The 13,228-nt window shown below is 49.1% G+C and overlaps 1 protein-coding gene, 1 non-coding gene and 1 pseudogene across 2 annotated transcripts; 1 reads left to right on the top strand and 2 right to left on the bottom strand.

Annotated features, from left to right (window-relative positions):
• Positions 1–209: 209 nt before the first annotated feature.
• On the bottom strand, positions 210–283 carry TRNAN-GUU (transfer RNA asparagine (anticodon GUU)). The gene has a single exon. It is a non-coding gene; the product is annotated as a tRNA-Asn (tRNA).
• An 818-nt stretch (positions 284–1,101) lies between these two features.
• On the top strand, positions 1,102–12,720 carry PSMB3 (proteasome 20S subunit beta 3). The gene is made up of 6 exons (XM_003809844.6): positions 1,102–1,258; positions 1,579–1,763; positions 4,361–4,468; positions 8,919–9,096; positions 10,905–10,999; positions 12,614–12,720. Exons 1-6 carry the CDS (start codon positions 1,256–1,258, stop codon positions 12,660–12,662), a joined length of 618 nt encoding a protein of 205 aa, XP_003809892.1. The 5' UTR covers positions 1,102–1,255; the 3' UTR covers positions 12,663–12,720.
• On the bottom strand, positions 3,713–3,805 carry LOC112437625 (U6 spliceosomal RNA; annotated as a pseudogene).
• Positions 12,721–13,228: the final 508 nt, after the last annotated feature.

Below are 13,228 nucleotides of genomic sequence, written 5' to 3'. Positions count from 1 at the left end.
GGGGGGTGTGGAGGGAAGTGCTGGAGAAATTATCCCATTATTGACTGAGCAGCAAAGAATTTTCAAGAACAGTGATTCTCCTAGAAAAAGTATTGCTGCTGCCATTTCAATGCAAAATTTGGCTTTTGAGTAAAAGGCTTAGGTTTTTATCTTCCGGGGAGAAAAAAAAACCCAAAAGACAAAAAAAAAAAAAAAAAAAAAGGTCATAGCGTCCCTGGGTGGGCTCGAACCACCAACCTTTCGGTTAACAGCCGAACGCGCTAACCGATTGCGCCACAGAGACCGAGTCGACTACTGGTGTAGTAGTGAGCCGAGTCAATGGGAGCGAGCCTGGACGGCGCAGACGCCGTAAGGGATGCCGCCATCGGGCGAAATAAGTGGAACCCGGGGGAGAAAGGGAAGGATCCTGATGGGGGAGGGAGGCGAAAGAGCTTGGGAGGAGAGGACGCGGGACGTGCACGCCCTTCCTCCATTGGAACGGCGAGAGGTCGACTCTGGCTATCCTCAGGTTCTACCTCAAACGTGGAGAGGCGCGGAAAGTCCCTTTTTAGGGTGACCTGAGATTGAGGATACGTGAAGTCGGGCCGCAGGAAGTCCCCCAAATCAGAACAAGCTTCGGCTTCCAAACTCCCCTTCACGGCTGAACCCCTGCAGCCGCAAAATACCCGCGACGCCTACACGCGACGCCTTCCCCTTCCCACCTGCATCATTAAATTTCCATTTAATGGGCGCCTCCTATATACTAGGCACTGTTGTGGGCCAGTGAATATTCCGAGCCTACGCAAGTGCCTGGTACACAGTAAACGCAGGATTTCTGGAGTGAATAAATAAGCTAGCACGACTAATACGACGAACTCATACATCACGTTGATAAGCGTCACGGTGCCCCTTCAGCTGGGGCCGCAGCCTCCTAAACCCAGTTTCACCAGCCCACGTGCGCGCAGGCTCCGCCCCCAGTCCCTGAGGTCCCGAGTCCAGGTCCGCCGAGATCCCACTATGCACCGTGTCGCAAGTCTCTTCCGCAGCCACAGTGACTTTTCACTTCCGCTTTTCCCGCCTCCGTTTTGACTTTGCAACCAAACTACCTGTACTGGTGACCGACAGGGACGTGCGACCAATAGAAAGCCCAGATGTCCAGGAAGAGTCCGCCTATCAGCCAATGAAGAGACAGCAGTGAGAGCGGTTGCGCAGTGAAGGCTAGACCCGGTTTACTGGAATTGCTCTGGCGATCGAGGGGTCCTAGTACACCGCAATCATGGTGAGATGGGGAGTTAAAGCAAAGGGGCATGGGGAAGGATTGAGAAGCGGAGGGGGTCAGGAGAGGCTTGGGGACGAAAAGGGCCTAGGGTCGATGGAAGGAAGCGGTTTCAGTTCGAGGGGAGTGGGCCTCGGTGAGGACCAAGAGGGTGAGTGCGGCTCATTGCCGCCACACAGTGCTCATCCCAGCTGGAGAACCAGGGGTTCAGACGCCTCCGGAATGGACAACGGGCGTACAGGAGCCTCCGCATCAGGAGCTGGGCCGGGGGCTGTGGCAGCGTTTGACCCCCCGCGCTGACCCCTCCGCTCTGTCTGTCCTAGTCTATTATGTCCTATAACGGAGGGGCCGTCATGGCCATGAAGGGGAAGAACTGTGTGGCCATCGCTGCAGACCGGCGCTTCGGGATCCAGGCCCAGATGGTGACCACGGACTTCCAGAAAATCTTTCCCATGGGTGACCGGCTGTACATCGGTCTGGCCGGGCTCGCCACTGACGTCCAGACAGTGTAAGTTTCAAGGGTCCCCGCCCACACCCAGGCCTCTTCTTGGACCATCCAACCCCGGCATCTTGACCGGCCAAGGTGTCAGTCATCTACCACACACCACCAGTGAGTTTGAGACTTTGCCGCCTCCAAAAACATGTCCTTCCCTTTCTTTTTTTTTTTTTTTAGACAGGGACTTGCTCTGTCACCCAAGCTGGAGCTCAGTGGCATGATCTCAGCTCACTGCAGCCTCCACCTCCCAGGCTCAAGTGATTCTCCTGCCTCAGCCTCCTAAGTAGCTGGGACTACAGGCGCGCGCCACCATGCCTGGCTAATTTTTGTATTTTTAGTAGAGACAGGGTTTCACCATGTTGGCCAGGCTGGTTTCGAACTCCTGACCTCAAGTGATCCACCTTCCTCAGCCTCCCAAAGTGCTGGGATTACAGGCGTGAGCCACCACACCTGGCCTGACTTTGATTTTGACAACAATTTTGAGCGGACAAGACAAGCCCAATAGAAACATCTTGCAAGCAGTTGGGGTTTTGATATTACATCTCAGGGTTGGGGAAGCATTGGCAATGTGCCAAATCTATGGGAGCAGATTCTGGAGAGACAAAGTCTGTAGGGAGGGAAATAATGAGCAGCAGTTTGAGAGCTGAACGTTACATTTAGCAGTGAGGGGCGAAGAGAAGCCAGAGAAGAATAAGAGAGGAAAAGAACGGTGATAGGTTTTCAGGAGGGAATACGTGGTCACAGGGGGCAGGTGCTGCAGGGTACTGGTGGCCTGAGGAGCAGCAGGTCCTGGATTTGTTTCCTAGAAGGTGGAGAGACTAGTTCACAAGTGTGGGTGGATGCCTGTCAGAAAATGTTCTCATTTCGGCTGGGCGCGGTGGCTCACACCTGTAATCCCAACACTTTGGGAGGCTGAGGTGGGCGGATATCTTGAGATCAGGAGTTCCAGACCAGCCTGGCCAACATGGTGAAACGCTGTCTCTACTAAAAATACAAAAATTAGCCAGGCTGGGTGGTGGGCACCTGTAATCCCAGCTACTCGGGAGGCTGAGGCTGGAGAATTGCTTGAACCTGACAGACAGACGTTGCAGTGAGCTGAAATTGTGCCACTGCACTCTAGCCTGGGCAACAGAGCGAGACTCTGTCTCAAACAAAATAAAAAAAGAAAGAAAGAAAAAAAGAAAATGTTCTCATTTCTCTTAAAACTCCCTGAGTCTCAAGAACATAACACTTACTGAGATCTCACCCAGCCTGCCCTTTTTTCCTGTCCTGGTAGAGTCAGGGAATGACATCCTGGGGTTCCTGTCAGTGAAGTCTCCCGTGAGCCTTCCCCTCTGCAGTCACTGCTGTTCTCACACCATTTCCTTTTCTTCAGAGGGCTTTTCTCACTGCGTTTGCTTCCTTCTGGGCAATGACTGCTCATTTCACTAGGCCTCAGTTTCCTTACCTGGAAGATGAAGCTCAAGTCATTTCTAAGGCTCTTTGCTCTGGTGTCCTGAGACTCACTGCTTTTCCTCCAGCAGGTGTGGCATTGGTCTGCTCTATGCAGGGGCCTGTCCTGGGGCTCTGAGATGGAACTGGCAAGCTGTGATCTTTTTTCCTTTTTTCACCAGAGCTGCCAAATGGCCTTTTTCTAAGGCATCTTTCAAGTCTGTTAGCACATAGCACAGCAGTTGGTGCTGCCCTTTTTTTTTTTTTTGGTCACCCAGGCTGGTGACATAAACTTAACTCACTGCAACCTCCGCCTCCAAGGCTCAAGTGATCCTCCCACCTCACCCTCCCAAGTAGCTGGGACTACAGGTGTGTGCCACCATGCCCAGCTAATTTTTGTAGTTATTGTAAGAGGCAAGGTTTCGCTATGTTGCCCACAGCTGAACTCCTGAGCTCAAGCAATCCTTCCGCCTCAGTCTCCCAAAGTGCTGGGATTACAGGTGTGACCCACTGCGCCCAGCCTAAACATTTTTAATATGGAATGCTTCACAAATTTGCATGTCATCCTTCTGCTAATCTTCCCTGTATTATTCCAGTTTTAATATATGTGCTGCTGGCCAGGCGTAGTGGCTCACGCCTGTAATCCCAGCACTTTGGGAGGCCAAGGTGGGCAGATCACGAAGTCAGGAGATCGAGATCATCCTGGCTAACACCGTGAAACCCCATCTCTACTAAAAATACAAAAAGTTAGCCGGGAGTGGTGGCGGGCGCCTGTAGTCCTAGCTACTTGGGAGGCTGAGGCAGGAGAATGGCGTGAACCCGGGTGGCGGAGCTTGCAGTGAGCCGAGACTGACTGCGCCACTGCACTCCAGCCTGGGCGACGAGTGAGACTCCGTCTCAAAAAAAAAAAAAAAAAAAAATATATATATATATATATACACACACACATATATATATATATACACACACACACATATATATATATATACACACACATATATATATATATGTGCTGCCAAAGCGAGCACCAGTTGCTACTTCCTAACACATGTAAGACTGCAGTTTTCCCTGGGCAGGGACTGAGATGAGATGTCTCCTTATGTTTCCCTGACCTCAACAGGGTAGACACTCAGGAATATTCAATAATGACTTACTAACTCACTTTTCTCCTACCTCAGTGCCCAGCGCCTCAAGTTCCGGCTGAACCTGTATGAGTTGAAGGAAGGTCGGCAGATCAAACCTTATACCCTCATGAGCATGGTGGCCAACCTCTTGTATGAGAAACGGTGAGTGCAAGTGTAGCTAGCACTGAGGGAATGCAGACATCTTTGAATGTAGTATGGAGTAGGTACTGAGGAAGAGGACTCTCCTTGTTTTTCCATCTCTTATTTGCAGGATAATATCCTTATTTTACGGGTGTGTTTTCTTTGGGCCTGTCTGACAACCAGATAGGAAAGAAAATACTTATGTTGGAAGAAGGCAAGGAATGCACATAGCAGATAAATTTGCATCTAGGCAAAAGAGTTAGTCCCACCAGAGTGTTCTGGGGTCTCCCAGCAGGAGCCACTCTTGCCCTAGAGCTATTCTGTCAGCACTGGCTTCTTGGGAATAGCAGGGAGCCTAGGAATGGGGTGTTCATTTTCGTCAGTTCTCCTTGAGGGCTTTATGGTGAGAAACAAGGGGCCTAACTGTAGAATTTAGTGCAGAAATCTAGGATGGAATTGAAAGGAAACCCTGTGGGTGCTTTCTACCTCTGGGCAAACCTGGGTGGCCAGAATATAAGTTGAGCTCTCTTTTTCTTTTTTTTTTGAGACGGAGTCTTGCTCTGTCGCCCAGGCTGGAGTGCAGTGGCGTGATCTCGGCTCACTGCAACCTCCACCTCCCAGGTTCAATCGATTCTTCTGCCTCAGCCTGCCATGTAGCTGGGACCACAGGTCCATATCACCACACCCGGCTAATTTTTGTATTTTCAGTAGAGACAGAGTTTCAACATGTGGGTCAGGCTGGTCTCGAACTCCTGACCTCAGGTGATCCACCTGCCTTGGCCTCCCAAAGTCCTATTATAGGCATGAGCCACCATGCCTGGCCTGATCTCTTTTTTTTTCTTTTCTTTTAACTTTTTATTTTGAAGTAATTTTTGTAATTTGTAAAAATACCCTTTAGCTTTCAAAAACTTTTTCTTTTTTTTTTTTTTTGAGACGGTGTCTTGCTCTGTCGCCCTGGTGTGCAATCACGGCTCACTGCAATCTCCACCTCCCGGGTCCAAGTGATTTTCCTGCCTCAGCCTCCTGAGTAGCTGGGATTACAGGTGTGTGCCATCACACCTGGCTAATTTTTTTTTTTTTTTTTTTTTTTTTTTTTTTTTTAGTAGAGACGAGGTTTCACCACGCTGGTCAGGCTGGTCTTGAACTCCTGACCTCAACTGATCTACTGCCTCCGCTTCTCAAAGTGCTGGGATTACAGGCATGAGCCACTGCGCCCTGCAAAAAGTCTTATAAAGTTGTAACAATTAACTCATATTTGGATGTATATTAAATGGCTTGCTGGGCGTGGTGGCTCATGCCTGTAATCCCAGTACTTTGGGAGGCCAAGGAAGGTGGATCACTTGAGGTCAGGAGTTCGAGACCAGCCTGGTCAACATGGTGAAACCTCATCTCTACTAAAAATACAAAAATTAGCTGGGTGTGGTGGTGCACGCCTGTAATCCCAGCCACTCGGGAAGCTGAAGCATGAGAATTGTTGAACTTGGGAGGCAGAGGTTGTAGTGAGCCAAGATCATGCCACTGTACTCCAGCCTTGGTGACAGAGTGAGACTTAGTCTCAAAAGAAATAAAAAATAGGCCGGGCGTGGTGGCTCATGCCTGTAATCCCAGCACTTTGGGAGGCCAAGGTGGGCGGATCACGAGGTCAGGAGATCAAGACCATCCTAGTCAACATGGTGAAACCCCATCTCTAATAAAAATGCAAAAATTAGCTGGGCGTGGTGGCACACACTGGTAATCCCAGCTACTTGGGAAGCTGAGGCAGGAGAATCGCTTGAACCTGGGTGGTGGAGGTTGCTGTGAGCAACTTGCCTCAGCCTCCTGAGTAGCTGGGATTATAGGCGCCTGCCACTGCGCCTGGCTAATTTTTTAATTTTTAGTAGAGACAAGGTTTCATCATGTTGGCCAGGCTGGTCTCAAACTCATGACCTCATGATACACCCACCTCGGCCTCCCAAAGTGTTGGGATTACAAGCATGAACCACTGCGCCCAGCCAACGAAAAAAAAAGTTAATAATATCTGGGATTATCTGGATAAGAACCTTAAAACCAAATACTATAACACAGCTCAGGGCCTGTGTTTGAACTTCCTATTATGCTGATGCCGAGTTACCATCTGAAGTAACTTTTACTGCAGTGTTTCAGACAGAGGTGCGTAGATGGTATCTCTGGGGTCCAGATTTTAAAAAGGGTCTGGACATTGCTCAGGTTTGCAGTTCAATGCCTCAGCCTGTCCTGCCAGAAAAATCACTGATTTCAGATGGGCTCATAGAGGAAGCTCCCGTCAATAGTAGCTAAGAATCCAGAATTTTTCAGGTCACCTAATGTATTTTTTTTCTTTTCAATAAGAGTAAGACATTTATTTTATTATTTTTATTTTTTATTTTATTATTATTATTTTTTGAGAGTTTCACTCTTTCGCCCAGGCTGGAGTGCAGTGGTGCGATCATGGCTCACTGCAACCTTTGCCTCCTGGGTGCAAGCAATCCTCCTGCCTCAGCCTCCCAAATAGCTGGGACCATAGGTGCATGCCACCACGCCTGGCTAATTTTTAAATTTTTTTGTAGAGACAGGGGTCTCACTTTGTTGCCCAGGTTGGTCTTGAATGCCTAGGCTCAAGCAATCCTCCAGCCTTGGCCTCCTCCCTAAGTGCTGAGATTACAAACGTGAGCCATCATGCCTGGCCTAAAAAAGTTATTTTCATGGTGGCTCATGCCTGTAATCTTGAACTGTGCGTGTATATGTGTGTGTGTTTCTATTTAGAGCTATAACTGAAGATCATGCCCTTAGAAATGACTGTGATCCAGGCCTGTTGCAGTGGCTCACGCCTGTAATCCCAGCACTTTGGGAGGCCGAGGCGGGCGGATCACAAGGTCAGGAGATTGAGACCATCCTGGCTAACACGGTGAAACCCCGTCTGTACTAAAAATACAAAACATTAGCCGGGCATGGTGGCGGGCACCTGTAGTCCCAGCTACTCAGGAGGCTGAGGCAGGAGAATGGCTCGAACCCAGGAGGCAGAGCTTGCAGTGAGCCAAGATCGCGCCACTGCACTCCAGCCTGGGCGACAGAGCGAGACTGTCTCAAAAAAATAAATAAAGAAAGAAATGACTGTGATCCAATAAGACATATGGATAACGTCTCTTTTACTGACTCTTTCTACTGAGGATATTGGCCATTTGTTATTTGGTATTTTATACAGATATTCCTTACCTTATAAACTGTTATAAGTTTAAAATATTGTAAGTTGAAATGGGTATTTTGTAGACAGAGGATGCAAATACACAAAACACTATATCCAAAAATTGCTCACAGCAGAACAGTGTAAAGTATCTGTTGTTTCCTCTGGTGATTGTGTGGCTGACTGGGAGCTGCGGCTCATTGTCACTGCCCAGCATCAGGAGTGGGTTTGGTACCACATATTGCTAGCCTGGGAAAAGATCAAATTTCAAAGCATAGTTTCCACTGAATGCCTGTTGCTTTTGCACCATCATAAAGTTGAAAAATTTTAAGTTGAACCATCATAAGTCAGGGACCATCATCTGTACATAAAGATCCCTAAGACTGATTTTTCTTTTTTTTTTTTTCTTTTCTTTTTTTTTTTCTGAGATGGAGTCTCGCTCTGTCGCTCAGGCTGGAGTGCAGTGGCACGATCTCGGCTCACTGCAAGCTCCGCCTCCCGGGTTCATGCCATTCTCCTGCCTCAGCCTCCTGAGTAGCTGGGACTATAGTCACCCGCCACCATGCCCAGCTAATTTTTTTTTGTATATTTAGTAGAGAGGGGGTTTCACCGTGTTAGCCAGGAAGGTCTCGATCTCCTGACCTGGTGATCCACCCACCTCGGCCTCCCAAAGTGCTGAGATTACAGGTGTGAGCCACCGCGCCTGGCCCAAGACTGATTTTTCTTAAAGATCAGTGTCTAGAACAAGTTTCTGATGAGCTGCCATTTCCTTTTGACAATGAGAGTAACCCAGCCACTGAGTATCCCTCTTTGCCTTGCCTGCTAGAGGGCTCAAAACAAAACTTTGTGTTCAGTCTGAGTTATCTTGTATTATGTTTTAATGGTTTAGTTTTATTTTTCAGTGTTTTTCATATAAACTGCCTCCAATCTTTTCTCTAAAGGAGTAGAGGTATAAACATACACATAGAGGGCTGAGTGATGGTAGGACCTTGGGTGAGGAGAGGGAGGATTAGAAGAAAACAATTCTGAAAGAAAGAAGGAGGACAAGAGGGTCAGAGGTGAGAAGGATAGAAAGGTAAGTGTTGAAGAAAAGAAAGTGGAAAAGTCTTAGAATATTTCTAGCTGGCAGGAGAAGGGAGAGGGAGCTGGCCTCAGGGAAAGGTGATCTTCCTAAACAGGTCCTCCATTTCCCTTTGGGTCTGGGTCTAGGCCGGGGCCTTGTCTGAATAGGCTTAAACATGAAAGCGAGTGTTCTTGAGTTCTGGTTTCTCTCTCTGATGCTGGCCCCCACAGGTTTGGCCCTTACTACACTGAGCCAGTCATTGCCGGGTTGGACCCGAAGACCTTTAAGCCCTTCATTTGCTCTCTAGACCTCATCGGCTGCCCCATGGTGACTGATGACTTTGTGGTCAGTGGCACCTGCGCCGAACAAATGTACGGAATGTGTGAGTCCCTCTGGGAGCCCAACATGGTACGTTGGTGGCATGGAGTGGGGCTGGGCTCTGAGTTACCCACCCTTGGTCATTAGGAAAAAAGTGTGTTTATGTGGCAGGTAATGGGGAGAATGGTGCAGGTGGGAGAGAAAGCCACAGCTGCTGCTCCTTGGAAGGGTATCCAGAAATTCCATCTGCCAGGCTGGCTGGCTGGCTCCAGAGGAGAGCATCTTCTGTTAGGAGACCACAGTTAGATATTTGCCACAGCAGTAAGAATTCCTTACATTGGGTTTACAGGGTTCTCGCATCCATTCACCGAGCAAACATTTAACTCAGTGTAGGGTTAGAGGCAGCTCAACAGGTTGTCTGGGTTGGCAACCTGGATCCACCCACCACCTTAGTTATTGTTCTTGGAGAAGCCAGTTTACCTCTCTGCCTCCACTACCTTGACTGTAAAATGGGGATAAAAAAGTCTGCCTTAGAAGTGGTGCTGAGGAAGCCGGGTGCGGTGGCTCACGCCTGTAATCCCAGCACTTTGGGAGGCTGAGGCAAGCAGATCACCTGAGGTTTGGAGCTCAAGACCAGCCTGACCAACATGGAGAAACCCCATCTCTACTAAAAAAAAAAGTTAAATTAGCCGGGCATGGTGGTGCGTGCCTGTAATCCCAGCTACTCGGGAGGCTGAGGAGAATCGCTTGAGCCTGGGAGGCGGAGGTTGCAGTGAACAAAGATCTTGCCATTGCACTCCAGCCTGGGCAACAAGAGCTAAACTCCGTCTCAAAAAAAAAAAAAAAAAAAAAAAGTGGTGCTGAGGAAAACAAATGAGTATATGTACTGCCGAAGCGAGCACAAAAACAAGTGAGAAGAGATGAGACAGTGCTTGACGGCGAGGGTCTGCTGTCGTTATTGAGTGCCAGCTCTTCTGGGCACTGGGGAAAGCAGGTACAGTCTGCTTTCAAGGGCCCACTGCAGTCCAGTGAAGCAAGACACATCCAAATACCTGTTGAACTGCAGTTTGTTGGGAAGAGGAGGAAAGAAAGGGTCTGGGGGCAAAGGTACAGGAAGGGGCAGGTATGCTCAGTGACTGGAGAGAGCTGAGCCTGGCTGGAGTGTGGGTTAAACATGGGGGGAAATGATGCTGGAGACTGAGATGAGACCTCAAAGGGCCTTGAATGCCATGCCAAGGAGTTTGAACTCTGTCCTCTGCCATAGGAACCTAGGGAATCAGGTGCCTTTAGGTGGACGTGACAGGCTGTTACCGCCTGCAGGAGGCGCTGAGGTCCTGAGCAAAGACAGTGGCAGTGGGGAGGCAGGAAGGCAGCTGTCAAGGGGACTTAGTCACTTAAAACAGAAGCAAAGGAGGTAGAGACAGAGGATGGCTGGGTTCTCCAGCTAGGCTAGCCAAGACAGAATGTAGAAGGAACAGGTTTGGGGGAAGTGGGTTTGTGGTTGGACAGGTTGGGTTTTGAGGTACCTGTTAAGATATCCAGGATCAGAGCCCACCAGACAGCTGCTAAAGCACACTGGAGCTAAATAGGGATTCTTCTCCCTATTTTACAGAGAAATTGAGGCTCAGTGAAGAGACATACTATTTGCCCAATGTCACACTGCTGATTAGTAAAAGAAATTCAGGGCTTGAAGTCTCTTTCACTTTCCTTTACATAATTCTGCTTCCTTCCAAGGAAGGAGCTGAGAGGGGCTTCCCACATCCTGGGAATCATCCCTTACTTCAGGCATGTCTTGGGGCCAGAGCTGGGAATCTTGAGCCTAGAAAAAAGAGAGTTAAGGGACCAGACCAAATCAGAGCCAGAGGCTGTGGTTTGAAGGGGTTCCACTCTGTTGGCAGGATCCGGATCACCTGTTTGAAACCATCTCCCAAGCCATGCTGAATGCTGTGGACCGGGATGCAGTGTCAGGCATGGGAGTCATTGTCCACATCATGTGAGTATGGGCTGGGAGAAGTCTAGAAGCTCTGCAGACACCCTGCCTCTCTCCCTTCTCCACAAGCATACACCCCATTTTCCCAGCCCCCTGGTCAGGTGTGAGATAAGAAAGGTGCTTTTGGCAGTCCTGGGTGAGCAAAAGTCCATGCCTCCCTATGGCTGGTAACTGGCAGCCTACCCAGCTTCCTCTGGCCTCTTGTCAGGTGAGGTTCTGTGACCCCGTGCTCACAAGAGACATTTCTTCCTTAACAATGTCTCCGAAGTCTCAGGGATCCGTGTTGGGGTGAGCCACAACAAAGCTACTGCAGATGGATTGAAATTCTAGGTGGCTCGCATCCTCTCTCCAGCCCAGATCTGTGTGATGTTCTGAGCTCTAGAGACCAATTTCCAAGCCTCAGCCAACTCCCTAAGTGCCATCCTCCTTGTCCTTTTACTTGTTTGGGGCCATCACCAGGAACCTGATTGGATAGAGTAGGAGGTATCCTTCCAACCACTTTCCTACATTGCAGGATAAGCATTTGGACCCTTTTGGGGGATAGCCTGCTTAATTACCGTGAAATAGTATTTGGCCGGGCGCGTTGGCTCACGCCTGTAATCCCAGCACTTTGGGAGGCTGAGGCAGGCGGATCACAAGGTCAGGAGTTCGAGACCAGCCTGGCCAACATGGTGAAACCCCGTCTCTACTAAAATACAAAAATTAGCCGGGTGTGGTGGTGCGGGCCTATAATCCTAGCTACTCAGGAGGCTGAGGCAGGAGAATTGCTTGAACCTTGGAGGCAGAGGTTGCAGTTAGCCAAGATCACGCCATTGCACTCCAGCCTGGGCAACAGAGTGAGACTGTCTCAAAAAAAAAACAAAAACAAAAACAAAAAACCCAAAAAACAGAATTTACCACCGAAGGTTTTTTTTTATGTTCTTTGGGGTGAAACACACCACACCTTCTCCTTCCTAAGCGGCTTGTTCTCTAGGCTTGGAGGAGCTTCTTCCCCCCCTTTTTTTTTTTTTTTTTTTTTTGAGATGGAGTCTCACTGTGTCGCCCAGGCTGGAGTGCAATGGCACTATCTCAGCTCACTGCAAACCTCTGCCTCCTGGGTTCAAGTGATTCTCCTGCCTCAGCCTCCTGAGTAGCTGGGATTACAGGCACGTGCCACCATGCCCAGCTACTTTTTGTATTTTTAGTAGAGACGGGGTTTCACCATGTTGGTCAGGCTGGTCTTGAACTCCTGACCTCGTGATCCGCCTGCCTCGGCCTCCCAAAGTGCTGGGATTGCAGGCATGAGCCACCGCGCCCAGCCAAGCTCCTTCCCTTCTTTTGAGAGCTGTGAAGTCTGGCCCTGAATCATTTTCTGGGAAAGCCTCCCTGAGGTGGTTCCACCTGTGGGAAGTCGGCCCAGGTCTCTGTTCCTATCCCTCCTTCCTCACCACAGGCGGAGGAGATGAGCTAGCAGGAATGAACTAGAGCAGGATAGTTACACCTAGAGGCAGCGGGCAGCTATTTGTTCTGCTCCCTTGCCGCAGGGCTTGAGGGCTTGGTGCTGAGGGCCAGGAGAGCTAGTCACAGTCACGGTCCAGATGGGTAGAGATGTTTTCTTGTGATTTTCTCCCTCTGCAGCGAGAAGGACAAAATCACCACTAGGACACTGAAGGCCCGAATGGACTAACCCTGTTCCCAGAGCCCACTTTTTTTTCTTTTTTTGAAATAAAATAGCCTGTCTTTCACTCCTGCTTTTGTCTTTGATGCTTTCCTGCAGATCTCTGCCCTAGCTGGGCAGCTACAGCCAGCCACTCAAGTGTGTGTGGCCTGGCCCTCGGCTTGCTTTCTGGCTCGTGCTCTACTCCATCAGTGCGTGCCAGTGGGGACAATCCACATGTCACTTGCTGCATGCTCCCTGTGTGCTAGGCCCCACACAAGTGCTTTACACGATCTAGAATTTATTCATCATAATGACTCAAGGTAGTTGAGATTATCCTTGTTTGGAGAAGAAGGACAGTTAAATAACTTACCCAAGTCTACTTTAATAAGTGATAAAGCCAGGACATAAACTCATGTTCCATTGATGCCAGAGCTTAGAATCGTTTTCACTCAAACTCTATGGGAAAACCCTTACATCTTTTATTGCTTCAGGTAGAAATTTGGTCAAGTACCCATAAGTAGTCTAGATTAGTGTTTCTTAACCTGGCCAGCTCATTAGTCACCTGTGGAATTCCTAAAACACATACCTTGATC

The sequence above is a fragment of the Pan paniscus genome, chromosome 19 (assembly GCF_029289425.2).
Source record: "Pan paniscus chromosome 19, NHGRI_mPanPan1-v2.0_pri, whole genome shotgun sequence".
In the NCBI taxonomy this organism is placed as follows: Eukaryota; Metazoa; Chordata; class Mammalia; order Primates; family Hominidae; genus Pan; species Pan paniscus.
The sequence above is the reverse complement of the archived record's forward strand: the minus strand, read 5'-3'. Positions and strand labels throughout refer to the sequence as shown.